The sequence below is a fragment of the Bactrocera neohumeralis genome, chromosome 2 (assembly GCF_024586455.1).
Source record: "Bactrocera neohumeralis isolate Rockhampton chromosome 2, APGP_CSIRO_Bneo_wtdbg2-racon-allhic-juicebox.fasta_v2, whole genome shotgun sequence".
Classification (NCBI taxonomy): Eukaryota; Metazoa; Arthropoda; class Insecta; order Diptera; family Tephritidae; genus Bactrocera; species Bactrocera neohumeralis.
Window position 1 is genome coordinate 16724058 of NC_065919.1, and position 17433 is coordinate 16741490.

The 17433-nt window shown below is 35.5% G+C and overlaps 2 protein-coding genes across 7 annotated transcripts in view; one reads left to right on the forward strand and one right to left on the reverse strand.

The window, feature by feature from the left end:
• Window positions 1-17433, reverse strand: part of LOC126762743 (F-box/LRR-repeat protein 7) — a 346320-nt gene that overhangs the window by 313147 nt on the left and 15740 nt on the right. The window lies entirely within an intron of this gene.
• LOC126762687 (atrial natriuretic peptide receptor 1) overlaps window positions 1-17433 on the forward strand; it is a 188038-nt gene that overhangs the window by 155650 nt on the left and 14955 nt on the right. For 3 of the 6 annotated variants that reach the window (XM_050479660.1, XM_050479666.1, XM_050479642.1), the window contains exons 2-3: window positions 4359-5501; window positions 15925-16039. In XM_050479660.1, the coding sequence (XP_050335617.1) occupies window positions 4619-5501; window positions 15925-16039 (998 nt within the window). In that variant the 5' untranslated portion in view covers window positions 4359-4618. Of the gene's footprint in view, window positions 1-4280; window positions 5502-15924; window positions 16040-17433 lie in introns of all 6 variants that reach the window. The other 3 variants (XM_050479624.1, XM_050479633.1, XM_050479652.1) reach the window with 2 other exon arrangements.

A 17433-nucleotide genomic window follows, 5' to 3' on the forward strand; every position in this document is an offset into this window, starting at 1 on the left:
ATATGTATGTATATCGTATATACTATATATGTATGTACTAAACGAGTTATAGTATTTTTGAATGAAAAAGTGCTTTTTTCAAAGACTTAACTTTTTACTTCAAGTTATTTGTTCCATTGCATCAGCGTAAATTGAAAAGTTTCCGGCCCAGCATAGCAAAACACAGTTTTTGGCTAAATACATTTTCGTTTATTCAACAAAGTTCCCTTCAAGTGTGATACAGTGATCATAGCGATCCTCGAAGCAGGATTGACCGCATAGACTATAGACTTTACCTATCCCCACAGGAAAAAGTCTAACGGTGTGATATTACAGGATCTTGATGGCCAATCGACCGGCCCCAAACGTGAAATTATCTGCACACCGAAGTGTGCTCTCAATAAATCCATTGAAAAATGCGATGTGTGGAAAGTGGCGCCATCTTGTTGAAGCCAAATGTCGCAGAGATCACGAGCATCAAATAGTCAGTTATCATGGCGCGATAACGGCCGCCATTGACGGTTACTTTCTTGCCGGCAGCATTTTTGAAGAAATATAGACCGATGATTCCACCGACCCACAAACCGCACCAAATCGTTGTTTTTTTTTGGCTGAAATGGCATCTTGAATATCGTCAGGTTATTCTTCGGCACAAATGTGGCAATTTTGTTTGTTTACATACCCATTGAGCCAGGCTTGGGCCTCATCGCTGAACAAATTTCGGCTCGAAAACACCGAATCTTCTTGGAACTTCTCAAGAGCCCATAGAGCGAAGCGATGTCACTTGGGAAGGTCGAGTCGCTTCAGTTCTAGCTCAAGCTGTGATTTGTACGCTTGCAATTTAAGATCTCGACGCAAAATACACCAAGTCGTTCAATTCGTCAGTCCGAGTTGCTGCGAACGGTGCCGAATCGACTCTCCACGGTCTTCGTGCACACTCTCAGCAACGGATTTATATTTTCTTCACTGTGTGCTGTACGTAGTCTATACCGGTCAAATATTATCCAATAATGAACGGTGGGCCTCAAAATGGTTCATGGCACGCTCTTCATTCGACGAAAATGTCTTTTGCTTTCTGAAAACAGGAAATAGTCGCTAGGGACCAGTTATGGAGAATTCCGTGGAATCGGGAGCAATTCAAGGCGCAATTAATGAATTTTTGCTATATTTTTCACTGACTTGCGACACGGTGCATTAATCCATGCGCATCCCACAATACAGACGCCATAACTTTCGAGCCGACGTTGTGTTTTTGCACGCTTTGGAGTGTGTTCATAGTATGGAGTCCAGTCGGGCGAATGTCGATTGGACTTCGAAGTGAAATGATGAAATCATATTACCTTCTTTGTCACACAATGGCGCAAAACTTCAGGTTTATTGCGCTTGTATATCTCCAAACACTGTTCCAAGTTATTATTCCTCGTTGCTTTTAGGCCACTTTGCACATACATAGCTTTCTCATACCCAAACATTCGTGAATGATATGATATACACGTTCAGTTGATATCCTTAGAGTGCCTGCTATATCCAAGAACTGCACTTATCATCATCTAAAATTATTTTGTGGATATTTTTCAGTTTTTTTTCATCGAGGGCAACCTGTTTTGGATGTCCACTGCGTTCACCGTCTTCGGTGCTCATTTCACCACGTCTAAACTTAGCATACCAATCCGTGATGGTTGATTTTCCTGGGGCAGTGTCCGGAAACTCGTCATCTAGCCAATTTTTTGCTTCAACTGTATTTTAACCTTCAAAAACTAATATTTTATCAACACCCGAAGTTCCTTTTTATCTATTTTTTACAATAACAAAATTGGCTTCACTCACAGTGTTATTATTTAAAACTAATGATCCAAACGCTGTCAAATTTATACACGCGTCTTTTGAAGGTTACGGCTAACTAAAAATCATATGCTGGTAGCACACACTTTTAAATTGACCTGTTACGGATCATTACTGTGAAAATATATTTACAACTTTGCTAACTGATAAGAAACAACCATTTAATTATTTCTGACAAAGAGAAAGCTTTTAAATCAGTGTATATCTGTTGATAATATATATAATATGAAATAATATACATACATACATATCTGCCACTCCCTGAATAAATTAAGCGATTTATGTGAAATGACAATGTTGAAAAAATAAAAATTATAATCACAGCACATTTTGAGCTGATAAAACTTTGTGCATAAATAAAACGAAGTGTTAAAATTTCGAAAAATCTACATAAACACTAGTGAAAAAGCACATATTATTTGAGTTTATGTTTTGCAAAAAAAAAAACACGAATTTTAAGCGAACATGGAATGCAATAATGGCTTTGCCAGAATGCGAATTTTTAATTTAAGTTTTTAAGCATTTTTCGTATAGTTTTTGGATGCAGGCAACAATACTGAAACGCTAATAAAATTTATGAAGAGAGAATGAAAAGTATACCAATTCAAAAAAAATTAAATTAAATATTAAAAATTATAAAAAAAAATTTAAAATTTTAAAAATTAAAAAAAGTAATAAAAAATACAAGAAAATGCTAAAATAATGAATTATATGTAGATATACATATATATAATTAAAATTAAAATTATATTAAACATGTTAACCATGAAATGCCACTTTCGAACAAAGTTGAAGTTATAACATTTTGTTTCGAAAAAAATTAAAGTGATAATATCTTACTTCGAATAAAATCGAGGTAATTAAAGTTTATTTTGAACAAAACCGAAGTTATAATATTTCATTTCGAACAAAATCGAAAATATAACATTTTACTTCGAAAAAAATTTAAGGGATAATATTTCATTTCGAACAAAATTAAAGTTCTAATATTTCATTTCGAACAAAATCGAAAATAAAGCATTTTATTTCGAAAAAAATTTAAGGGATAATATTTCATTTTGAACAAAATCGAAGTTATAATATTTAATTTCGAATAAAATCGAAGTAATAATATTTTATCGAAAATATAACATTTTACTTCGAAAAAAATTTAAGGGATAATATTTCATTTCGAACAAAATTAAAGTTATAATATTTCATTTCGAACAAAACCGAAGTCATAATATTTCATTTCGAACAAAATCGAAAATAAAGCATTTTATTTCGAAAAAAATTTAAGGGATAATATTTCATTTCGAACAAAATTAAAGTTATAATATTTCATTTCGAACAAAACCGAGGTTATAATATTTCATTTCGAACAAAATCGAAAATAAAGCATTTTATTTCGAAAAAAATTTAAGGGATAATATTTCATTTCGAACAAAATTAAAGTTATAATGTTTCATTTTGAACAAAATCGCAGTTATAATATTTAATTTCGAATAAAATCGAAGTAATAATATTTTATCGAAAATATAACATTTTACTTCAAAAAAAATTTAAGGGGTAATATTTTATTTCGAACAAGATGGAAGTCTTAATATTTTATTTCGAACAAAATCGAAGTTATCATGTTTCATTTCGAACAAAATCGAAAATATAACATTTTACTTCGAAAAAAATTTAAGAGATAATATTTCATTTCGAACAAAATCGAAGTTATAATATTTCATTTCGAACAAAATCGAAAATAAAGCATTTTATTTCGAAAAAAATTTAAGGGATAATATTTCATTTCGAACAAAATTAAAGTTATAATATTTCATTTTGAACAAAATCGAAGTTATAATATTTAATTTCGAATAAAATCGAAGTAATAATATTTTATCGAAAATATAACATTTTCTTCTTCATTTTACTTCAAAAAAATGTTAAGGGGTAATATTTTATTTCGAACAAGATGAAAGTCTTAATATTTTATTTCGAACAAACTCGAAGTTATCATGTTTCATTTCGAACAAAATCGAAAATATAACATTTTACTTCGAAAAAAATTTAAGGGATAATATTTTATTTCGAACAAAATTAAAGTTATAATACTTCATTTCGAACAAAATCGAAGTTATAATATTTCATTTGGAATAAAATCGAAGTAATAATATTTTATCGAAAATATAACATTTTACTTCGAAAAAAATTTTAGGGGTAATATTATATTTCGAACAAGATGGGAGTCATAAACAAAACAACGAACAAAATCGAAGTTATCATGTTTCATTTCGCACAAAATCGAAAATATAACATTTTAGTTCGAACAAAATCGAAATTATAATATTTTTTTTCGAACAAAACAGAAATGATAATATTTTATTTCGAACAAAACCGAAGTGATAAAATTTTATTTCGAAAAAAAGTTGAAGTCATAGTATTTTATTTCGCACAAAATTAAAGTGACAATATTTTATTTCTTACAAAAGCGAAGTGATAATATTTTATTTCGAACAAAACAAACATTTACATATTTTATTTACAAAAAAATTGTCCAAACCCAACAGTGTGAAAATGACTTAATTGCGCTACACAATAAATAAAATGTTCTAAAGTCCTACAAAAACAATAACAAAAAAATATATATGCTATGTAAAAATAAAAGCCAAAAGTACCGTTATGGATATTAACCGCAAATACAGTACAAGCTTAATTTATTTAGTGAAAAAATAGAATTTCCCAACCATTGAAAAATAAAACAACCCGCCCAGGAACCCGCTTAATAGCGATAAAATGATTTAATCGCCGCAAGCGACACCACAACACTATGAGAATTGGTGACAGTATTATGCAGCGACCTCTGTGCACCCGAGTCACTAAAACGCTGTTGTTTTTACTTGTCGGCGCTGTGGCAGTAGCCAATACCACGACCACCACGCCCACCAACAACCAAACCGAACCCCTACTAATACCCACTAGCATACCCAATCAAACATTTCCCTTCGTACGCAAAGGTGTGAAGAGTGAAACGGTGCAAACATTTATAGCGCCACGACGAAATGACACGCCCAGTTATGCCGAATATCATATCATATTGTTGGCTATGCTGCCAAGCACCGAAGCGGATACAAATAATGATTGCTTTATGGCGAAAATGTTGCCCGCACTCGAGCTCGGTATTGATGCGGTGCAGCGGTATGGTTTTCACGAAGCCTACATTGATTTTACGCTCATAGCACGTGACTCCTTCTGTTCGTCGATATATGGACCGATCGGCTTTTATGAAGTGCTGTTGCAACAGCCGAATTTGAATGCTATCTTCGGTCTGCCGTGTGAATATGTTTTGGCGCCGATCTCACGCTATGCCGGCGCTTATAGTATACCCGTTGTAACGACGGGCGGTAGTGCTTCGGCATTTGGTAAGAAGGCTGGTAATTTTCCGACCTTAACGCGTCTACATGGTACGCAGGGCAATAATTTGGGTAATGCAGTGTTCGCGATCATCAACGAATTCAATTGGACGCGTACGGCATTGATCTATGAATCGGATAATATCGATGATAAGGGTTATTCGGTGTGTTTCTTCTGCTCGTATGTGATACATGACAAGCTGGGTGCACGTTCAGTTATGCAGCAGGGATTCGATAGGAATACGTGGAATGGCACAAAGATCACCAACATGCTGAAGAAACTATCCAAGGAGGTGCGAAGTAAGTACAGAGCTTGATAAGGAATAAATAATTTTTCTAAGAGACAATTTAATTACGTTAAAGGAGAACCAGATAAGCAGCTGGCAATTTTTAAAAATGTATACTATGGTTATATAACCGTTAAAGTTTGGGTTTCACCAAACGCAGATGCAATGTTGAAGCTCTTGGGATTTTGCTAGACTTGTCTTGTCAGCTTTATTATGGACAATCTGCGAATTCTTTTACGACAGATCCAACTCACGAGATAGGCAGGTTGATAGGTAGAGTGGCTGTCTAGGAGCCTTAGCCACCGATACCAAAGTTCCCTCACTCTATTGTGTGAACTCTAAACCGCCTCGTACGTCTGATGAAGTTCATCAGTAGGAAAAGTTTTATATACATATGCAACTTCCGAAACTCCATCAACAAACCTTCGATCGATAGTTGTGACACTTTTCTTATATAGAGCCTTACAATCGCACAGAAGATGTTTAATTGTCGCCTTCTCTTCCACCTCCTGACAGCTTTTACAATAGTCGTTACATGGCGTTCCACTAGCGCACTGGCATGTCTGCTAATTAGTCAGTAACCTGTTAGTATTCTACTAGAGTTCTTTTAAATTGTAATAGTTGGTATGAGCGGTCCATATTCCATTCATGCTACGTTCGCCTGCTTGTTTAGCAAGTTAGGGATTGATCCCACCGAGACTCATTTATATTTAAATAAGTTTGTCGATTAAAAATCTGAAAGTATCAGAGTCATTCCTTATTTTCGGAGTCTAATTGTCTGGCTGGTTTATATGCTTCACAGCTCTCAGTGCTATCACTATGTTCTGGAACCAAATACAGATTTATCGTGCACCAAGATGTGAGAATCACGAAGAGATCATGTCATTATTTCACATCTTTGGTGAAACACTAAGAGACATTAGCTATTTCAAAACCGCGTGGCTATCTGTATATAAAAATAGATTCCTTGTTGTGAGCACACTCTTTGTCAGAACAAGTAGACTTCCTTAACTGCTATGATCTTCGCTTGGAAGACACTGCAGTGGTCTGGTAAAAGGAATGTGATTTTGATATCTAGTTTTAATGAAAAGACACCACCTACATTTCGGACCCATCTATAGATTAAACTCACGACATAACTTCCAAAGAAAAATTCCTTATGCAGTCATCGTTGACACTTCTCATATATGCATGTAATTGTTCCTCTTTCTCCGACAAAACCATTTACGGCTCATGCTTCTTAAAGCATCTCATATAAAAAAGGGTTCATAAAGCAGAAATATTAATGAACTTTTTTTCCATGTTTGACTTTGGAGTTTCTTTCGCAACTTTGTTATTAATTTATTAATAACAGCCCTCGAAAGGTTAGCGAACGCTGACTTGATTATACAGGTTGTACTGTCATATCGGTGAGTACATTTGTATGTATGTATGTATGTACGTATGTGTTCGCTGATAATGAATATTGACATCGAATCGACCGTATAATTATATATTTGCTTAATTATAGATGCAATTTTATACAGACACATACCTGATTTAGGTGTACGAGTATAAGTATACAAGTACATAGAGTATATGCGTAAGTCAGGCATCTGTGCCAATAGGTCAAAAGGTGCAGTGTAAGCACTTGTTTCTTGTTCAATTAAATGCTTAAATTCCACTTTTATTTTAATGCCTCAGAAAATTTACTTGTATTTCTAGGAACTAACATATATGTTGCTGTAACAATTCTCTTTAATAGAACCTTATATTGCTGCTTATAATTGTTTCTGTATTAAAATTAGTTTGCAACAATTAACTACTAATATTCCTTCTTTTTTTCATACCCTGAAAAGGGTATACGTATATTAAGTTTGCCACGAAGTTTGAAAAACCTAGAAGGATCGTCGAAGATCCTACAAAGTATATAAAATGTGATCCATTTCGAGGTTCCTTACTTTTTTAAAGAAAAACACAGAAACTGCAAATATAATTGGAAATGTTTATTTATTTCGAAAGAACATTCTTTGGCATATATTTTTTTGAAGATTATCTCGTTCAAATATCGGCTACATCTCAGATGGTTCATCCGTTGAGTCCAATTTTCGATGACTCGTTCGAGGTGTCGGCTGATAACTGGCGAATGACACACGTGATGTTTTGCTCCAAGGCCTGAATCGACGCGGGTTTGTTCGCATAGAGTTTAGACTTTACATATCCCGACAGGAAAAAAGTATAACGTTGTGATATCATACGATCTTGGTGGCCAATCGACCGGCTTAAAACATGATATTATCTGCTCACACCAAACCATTATTTTTTCTGGATGAAATAGCAGCTATTGAATATCTTCAGGTTGCTCTTCGTCGCAAATGTGGCGATTTTACTTGTTTACATGCCCATTGAGCCAGAAATGGGCCTCTTCAGTGAACAATATTTGGCTCGAAAACGTTGCATCTTCTCGACCTTTGGAAGATCGAGCCAATTTAAGATCTCGACGAATGTACTAACTCGTCTCATACGTCAGTCCGATTGACTGCGAACGGCGCCGAATCAACTTTCCACGGTCTTCGTTTACACTCTCAACTACGGCTGCTATATTTTCTTCACTGAGTGCCGGTCGTGGTCTATTCGAACGAATATTATCCGATAATGAATGCTGGGTCTCAAGTTGGGTGAAGGTGTTTCGAAACGAACCTTCAGTGCGCCGATTATGTTGACCATAAATTGAACGAAGCGCGTGAAGCCCACTCTTTACAGAACGTGAAGTTTCGTAATAAAGTTGGACAAATTGTAAAAGTTGTTCAAACGTCAGTCTTTCCATAATGAAATGCCAAACAATACCGAACAAAAATACTGCTGTAACCGATGGATAATTTCCCTAATCAGTATTTTATGCAATATATTTGACTCATTCGTTTTTAGCTATACCAAAGTGATCAGGTGACGTGTCCGTCCGTCCGTCCGTCCGTGCAAGCTGTAACTTGAGTAAAAATTGATATATCATGATGAAACTTGGTACACGTTTTCCTTGGCTCCATAAGAAGGTTAAGTTCGAAGATGGGCAAAATCGGCCCACTGCCACGCCCACAAAATGGCGGAAACCGAAAACCTATAAAGTGTCATAACTAAGCCATAAATAAAGATAATAAAGTGAAATTTGGCACAAAGGATCGCATTAGGGAGGGGCATATTTGGACGCAGTTTTTTTGGAAAAGTGGGCGTGGCCCCGCCCCCTACTAAGTTTTTTGTACATATCTCGGAAACACTATAGCTATGTCAACCAAACTCTATAGAGTCGTTTCCTTCAGGCATTTCCATATACAGTTCAAAAATGGAAGAAATCGGATAATAACCACGCCCACCTCCCATACAAAGGTTATGTTGAAAATCACTAAAAGTGCGTTAACCGACTAACAAAAAACGTCAGAAACACTAAATTTTACGGAAGAAATGGCAGAAGGAAGCTGCACCCAGGCTTTTTTTAAAAATTGAAAATGGGCGTGGCGTCGCCCACTTATGGACCAAAAACCGTATCTCAGGAACTACTAGACCGATTTCAATGAAATTCGGTATATAATATTTTCTTAACACCCTGATAACATGTACGAAATATGGTTCACAACCACGCCTTCTTCCAATACAACGCTATTTTGAATTCCATCTGATGCCTTCTCTGTATAATATATATACATTAGGAACCAATGCTGATAGCAGAATAAAACTTTACACAAATACGGTATTTGAAAAATATGTAAATGACGGATAATGAAATCTCGATTATCACTTTATCATGCGAGAGTATAAAATGTTCGGTGACACCCGAACTTAGCCCTTCCTTACTTGTTAAATTTACATCACTTAAATCCACAAGTTTACAGTTCCCTAGTTAGCTTGTGATTATTAACCAATTAACAATAGTTAATAGCATGTGTTCAAAAACATCCGTAAGTACCCTGTTCATTAATGCTCCATAGCTGAGGTGCTAATAATCGCACTTTCAACGATCAAAGTCTATATTAGCGTTCTGTCCGATTATGTAATTGAGCTTCAATATTTACTTTAATTTGTGATCGTGTGAATTTTAGCAAGATATATTGAAATCTCTAATTATCTAAAAATATCTAAAATATACTTTATCTTTAGAATGAAAAACTAAACTTTAGATCACAATGCTATATTACTATAGAAAAAATCATCCGTATGAAAGAAAGTTATAATTTTTTGGAAAATGTTACTGCGAGTATATGTAGTTCAAAAAAGAGTTTATTGCTAACGAAGCCACCCTATCAATTTTTCATTAATCGCGTCAGTACTCGTACTATTAATGTGATGTGGTTCTATAAATTCTACTTCTTCTTTGGCACTACAACCGTGGGTCGGTCTGACTCGAGAACACAAAATTCGCCAGTTACCTCTATACTTTGGGTCGTCACGCCATTTGTACATCCCAAGTGCAGATAGATCGCTATGCATTTGATCTATCCATTGGATGCATGGGCGCGCTTGATTCCGTTGTCTACCCATTGATCTCGAATCGAAGTAGCTTTTCGCTGACACATCGTTTTCCCTGCGTACGACATGGCCTAACCAGCGTATTCGTTGGGTTTTTATGCGGTTAACAATATTCATGTCGCCGAAGAGCTCAGTCAGTTCATCGCTCAAGCGGTCGACTCCAAAGACCTTGTGGAGAATATTTCTCTCGAATGCTCCAAGTGCTTTCTCATCGTCCATGTTACTGCGGCGTATAATACGACGGTAATGATTACTTATCGCCCCTCCTTTGGCAAGAGTTATTCTGCGCTTGATCTGGAGGCTTAGATTGTTGGTGATAATTATACAGGCTCCGAGATATCCAAAGTCCTTCTAATTATTACCATAAATTGCCTTGAAAAATATACTTTTAATCGAAAATCCACGTGATTGGGCATCATATTTAGAAGACCTGTGAAAAATTTCTATAAGAAAAAAAAACAGTTTTTGGAAATTTCAAAACCCACATAAGCCCTCAAGATCAGTCGGATATATTCAAAATCAAAAATATATCCAGCCCTAAATGAAAAAACGCATATGTGAAACTTGGTCGAACAGCCAAATCAACAGCAAAACCGATTATCCATAGGGCCAAGGTAATGCTCTTTATTTGGTGGGATCCGAAGCTTGTGCTTATTATTAACCTATAAACCCTACTTATTAATCTCAAGTGCTACCGACAACCAATCACAAAATTGAAATGAACCATTGCCGAAAACCGCCCGGAATTCGCAACTAGAGACTAGGAAATTATTTTCCATTATAACAACGCTTAGCCTCATGTTGCAGACCGTTAAAAAACTATGTGGCAAACCGCAGCTGGGAAGCCTTATCTCATCCCTCTTATACTCTAGATCTAACTCCTTCTGCCCACCACTTGTTCCGGTCGATGCAGAACGCCCTAATTGATAGTTCACATTAGAACAGGGTATCAAAATCTGGCTTGATACATTTTTTGGCAGTTCATTTCGAATCAAATCCACAAATTTTCAGAAATAACTGTTCTAAGCGCATATACATATGTACATATATGTACCTACGTGTGTGATATGCAGCATTGGGCGCAAATTGCTTGCGCAGATAAAGGGTGCTCCATTCGAGGTTCCCTACTTTTTAAAGAAAAAACACAGAAACTTCAAATTTAATGGGGAATATTTATTATCTATTATTTGAAAGAATATTTTTTTGAGGTTATCTCTTTCAAATGTTGGCCGCGGCTACGTTTCAGAAGATCCATCTCTTAAGTCTAATTTTTGAAGACTTCTTCGAGCATTTCGACTGGTAACTGGCGAATGACACGTGTTATGTCTTGCTCAAGGCCTGAATCGAAACGAGATTGTCCGCATAGACTTTAGACTTCACATATCCCCAAAGGAAAAGTCTAACGATGTGATATCTCACGATTTTGGTGGCCAAACGATCGGCCTAAAACGTGAAATTATCGACACACCGAAGTGTTCTCTCAATAAATCCATTGATTGGTGCGATGTGTGGGAAGTGGCGCCGTCCTGTTGAAAACAAATGTCGCCGAGATCACGGGCTTCAAATAGACTATTGAAAAAAGTACATCTACTTGGATCACCCGGTAGCATGCCCAGATGCCGTTAGCACCACTGCAGCCACATACGAATGAATGCCGGCTGCCAAATGAGCTGTCACGAAAGACAGCCAGACGCCAGCGCCTACAATGGACGCACAGGGACATTTGCAACTTGAAAATTATTGCTCTTATTGTTTTTATACCAAATTGAATTATTAACAATTGCAAATAGAATATTTTTTTTATTAAATTATATACTTAGTTATTTTTATTGCGCTCGCTGCCATTCGTTTGATTGTTATTGCATTTAGCATTACCACTTCCGCTCATATAAATTATTCGCAACGCTGTGGGTTTCGGGATGCCAGCGCATAAACATCCCTACAAACAAACATACACGATATGGTGGTCTTTATATGTATGTACATACTTATGTACGCGAGTATTTGAGCAGATTTGAGCGGAGACGCTCGTTTGCAATGTGCTGTTGATTCGGCCGCTTGACGTTGAGTGGCGATGGGAGCACGCTTGACATGTACATATGTACATATCTATGTGCATGCATGTTTAAAATAAATATTTAATTTATTTGTTCAATATTTGTACAAAAATATAGTTTTCCTCGCGTGAGGCCCGCGAACTAACAGACATATATACATACATATGTAATTAAATGCGCGAATACAAATCTTATACTCGTTTACATATAATACATACATACACGCGACACATATGTATGTGTTTACCCACCTGATAGTCGTGAGGGCAAACGCGCACACCATTAAAACGTGACGTTGTGCTTTTATCGGCCACAACTAGACTTTATGGCGCTACAGCGTGTCTCCACACGGTCGTTGCATTCACCGCACAAAGGCGAAGCTGCTAATAAATTAACAATAAATGTGTGAAGTAGGCGCAATTAACACAAGCGCAACGGAAATGCATTAAATTGTGTTGATTAAGTGGTGAGGATCTCGAAATATTGAATGAAATTAAACAAAATGAAATTTCGAGTAGAAAAATGGTAGAAATGATAAACTGTTCTTTTAGCAACTGATCATATGCTAAGTGTATATTTATATATGTATATACGACAAGTCGAAGTCTGAGTCTGAGTAGTGCGAGTCAATAATTTTATTCAGAACCCGGATTAGATTCTAGCCTCCGAACAACATCAAAAACAAGAAAAAATGTTAACTTGTTATAAAAACCTAATTTCGACAGATCAGTTCGTATGACAAGTATATGCTACAGTAGTCCGATCGCAACAATTTGTTCGGAGATTCTACCGATATCTTGAAAAAAAAATCCACACCAAATTTCGTGAAAATATCTTCTCAAATAAAGAAGTTTTTCATACAATAACTTAAATCTTGATATGCTATAGGGGATATCGGAGATCGGAGGTTCACAAAGGAGCAACTGATCAGGGAGAAACGGATGTTGGCGAAATTTCACATCGATATCTCAAAAACTCAGGGACTAGTTCGCATATATACAGACGGACTGACAGACGGACATGGCTAAATCGACTCAGCTTATCATGCTGATCACTTATAACGGGTTTTTCAATAAGTGCGCTACAAAACAAAAACAGTTTGGGATATCAATGAAATTCTTTATTCCTGTGAAAGTTCATTCGATGCTATTATGCATAGAACTCGATTTCTTTTGCATACGGGACGCTTGCAGAAGTCCAGACGCTGAATCCAATTTCCGACGGTTTTCAAGCATAAAGCGGCCGATATGCTGCAATTTCACGTTCGATATTCTTACGAAGTTCATCAATCGTCGCTGGCTTGTTGACATAGACCATACACATGACGTAGCCCCATAGGAAATAGTCTAAAGGCGTCAAATCGCACGACCAAGGCACCCAATTGACTGGGCCACTTCATGAGATAACACGTTCACCAAACTTGGTTTTCAATAAATCGATTGTGACATTCGCTGTGTAACTTGTGGCGTCGTCCTGTTGAAACTACATATTGTACAAGTCCATATCATCCAGTTTGGGCCAAAAATATTCGATTATCATTGATCGGTAGCGATTTCCATTCACAGTAACGTGGCGACTTGATCATCACGGAAGAAGTAAGGTCCAATGACGCCGACGGTCTATAAACCGCACCAAACCAAAATTTTGTGGGTTACTGCCTGACCAATAGCGCCAGAAATGAGCCTCATCGCTAAAGATGATTTTTCGATGAAAATCCGGATTATTTTCAAGTTGTTGTCCAGCACAATTCACAAATATACGACGATTCTAGTGGTCAAGCGGCTTCCGTTCTTGAGTCAATTTGATCATGTATGGATGTAGGTCTTTTTGCAAAATTCGCCACAACAACGTTGGCAAAGATACACAACGCTTGGGAACGACGTGTCAGAGACTGATTTAGGTCTTCCTCAATTGTTGCGCTAGCGGCAGCAATATTCTCGACACTACGGGCACTTCTTTGTCTCACTGGCACGGGCACATTTTGTACTGTGCCTGTGGTTTCAAATTTTGCCACTAGACATTCAATTGTTGATCTGACAAGGCGATTATGATGACTATAAATTGGACGTAGCGCTCTAAATGTTGGGGCCACATTTCCGAATTTCGGTAGTAAATTTTAAGAATTTCGATTAGTTCTTGGATCGTATATCTTTCCATGATAAAATGGCAAAACCTTACTGAAGAGAAATGTCAAGAGAACAGGAACAGGAAATATGGCGTAGTTTGCTATCCTTATCAGTCTACTTTTGTAGAGTAACTATTGAAAAATCCGTTAGATATGCAACCTTAACAGTATATAGTTCAGAGTATAAAAATTTTTCAAATTGCGTAAAGCCTCCGGTAGGCTCTGAGTGCTTGCCATGAAAAAGCTACTCACAAAACCCGTCAACCCTATAAAGTTGACTCAAAATTTTAAGCGAAGGGAACTTGCGCAGTAAAATCAAAGAGCGCTCGTATGCTGAATGCTCTTCTCCATCGATGACGACTATTAAAAATTGCTCCGCGTGAGTTATCTGCATACAAAGCAGTCGGCTTCAGAACAAGCCAGTGGCTAAGTGGCGCGCCACAGACCTACAGCGAGATAATGCGCTCATCAAAAGTTTCCTTCAATAAATTGCTTGCTTCGTTGGCTGTTTGGTATACGGTGTAGTCTTGTGGGAATCATAGGTCGTTCACATCAACATCCTCCAATTTAGGCACGAAAAAATACTAAATCATGGCTCTATAGCGTTCCCATTGACGGTAACATCATGGTCGGTTTCATTTGCGATGAAAAATGGACCAATGATTACCTCTGCCCATAGAATACACCAAACCATAACTTTTCAAGGATGAAATGGCGTCTTATCTATGGCTTGTGGATTAAAACCACTTCGAATACGACAAAATTGAGCTTCCTCGCTGAACCAAATTTTTTTGTGAATAACGGCATTGGTTGCCATATCGTGCGCCGTACCTGATGGTCATTCGGCTTCAATTCATGTACGAGTTGGATTTTGTAAGCATACAAACCAAGATTCTTCCGCAAAATCCTCCGTAAAGTGGATGGGCATGCACACCTCCAATTGTTGCGTGCGATGGCGGCTATACTCATTCGAGTCTTCTTGGATACTCTGCTTCACAGCAACAATAACGTTCTCGGTGCGCACTGTATAGCGTCTTTAAAGATGCGCATTATCCACTAAAATAAAATTGGTGCGAAACTAATCCATGGTTTTTCGAATTACCGACTCTGCTGAGCGATTTTGTCGACCAAATATTGGACGAAACGAGCATCGCGCGAACCTAACCATTTTGTTTACGGAGTAAGTCGGTTCGTTATGAAATGGCAAGCTAAACTGATTATAAATCAAGTAACAGCTGTCAAACAAATCAACTCCGAAAAAAGTTTTGCCTTTTTGAAAACCACACGTCTAAAAGAACATAATTTATTAAAAGCTAAAAGTTTATGAAGTAAAAAGTAAGTGTAAAAGTAGTAAATCAAAATTAATACCCAAATTATAATCATATAAAAATACTAAATACGTATAAATTAATTAATATACGAAAAATCAAATCGTCGTTATTGCAAGTGAGCCCAAAGCCAAATAATAAAGCATTCAAACACGCTTACGATACTGAAAATAGGCACGAGCTTCTCTGCTCGTTATTTATAAATCAAACCTGTCTATCGCATTTAAATTAGGCAACTCAAAACTGTTGCACGGTCTCACGAATTTCGCACCGCATTTGAATTCTCTGTTATCCAATCTCCTGATTAGTATTCAATTTGCAGGCGATTGTCGCATGTTTATAAACACAATAGTACACTACTATATTTAGAATGTAAGAAACGAGAAATTATACTAATTTTAACGATTTGCTTGTCGTTGCTCATTTCAGTTGTCATTATGTGTGCGGAACCCGAGAATATCCGCCGAATCATGTTGACCGCTGAGGAATTGAATATGGTCGACAGTGGCGAATATGTGTTCATAAATATTGAAATGTTCTCGCAGTAAGTAATTATACTAAATGAATTATGCATTAGAAAGCTGAACGTAAGAAAATATTCATTCGATCCAACTTAAAGTTAATTTTAGAATTAATTGTTTTTGTATACCATAGTTGTTTAGAAAAAAAATATAAAAAATTTATTTAAATCGAAATTTCCTTCTGAAATGTAACTAAACCACTATTAGTCGGCTCAAGCGGAGATCAAAAAATTTTCAACATATCCAGCATCACGAGGTTTTTAATTCATCGCCTACATAACTTTGAAAAGTTCACGGCTTAGCATAGTAAAACACATTTTTTGTGGCAAAATTCGTTTTTTATTCAACATTAATCTTCTTCAAGAGTGATACACTGATTATAGCGACCCTCCAACTTTTCGATACTATTTTTGTAGCACGATTTGTCCTTTGCTTCAAAATAGGTCTCTGTTTTAGCGATCACCTCTTCATTTAAAGAAAATTTATTCCTAGCAAGCATTCTTTTGAAATCTGAGAACAGGAAATAGTCGCTGTGGGCTAGATTTGGAGAATACGCTGGATGCGAAAGGAACGCTATGTAATAGTCGCTGTTGCTATTTCTTTCGTTTTCAAGATAGTAAATAAAAATTATATTTTGGAATATATTAAGCATTTCGATAAATAAATTTTTTATTTATAACCGATAATTTTTATAATTTATCGATAATTAGTTTCTTTTAATTTGTTATGTTATTGTTTAATTAATTTTTGTAAGTTTTTGAAATAACGATATAACAGTTTGTGTCGATTTACCCATAATCGATTATTTATCGTAATATATCGATATTCCATGTTAAATTTTCAATTACTGTTTCGTTGATTTTTGGAATATTTTAAAAACTTCTATAAATATCAATATATTTATAATCGATAATTTTTATAATTTAACGAAAATTAATTAATTTAATTAATTATTTATCGATATATGTACTTATAATCGATTATTTATCGTAATATATCGTAATTTCATGCTAAATTGTTATTTCGTGGCTTTTTGGAATATTTTAAAAACTTCTATAAATATCAATATATTTATAATCGATAATTTTTATAATTTATCGAAAATTAGTTTATTTCATTTGTTATTTTAATGTTTAATTATTTATCGATATATGTACTTATAATCGATTATTTATCGTAATATATCGTTATTTCATGCTAAATGGTTATTTCGTGGCTTTTGGCAATATTTTAAAAAATTCTATAAATATCAAAATATTTATAATCGATAATTTTTATAATTTATCGAAAATTAGTTTATTTCATTTGTTATTTTAATGTTTAATTAATGTTTATGAGTTTGTAAAAATCTTGTGTCGGTATACCCATAATCGTTTATTTATCGTAATAAATCGATTTTCCATGTTAAATTTACAGT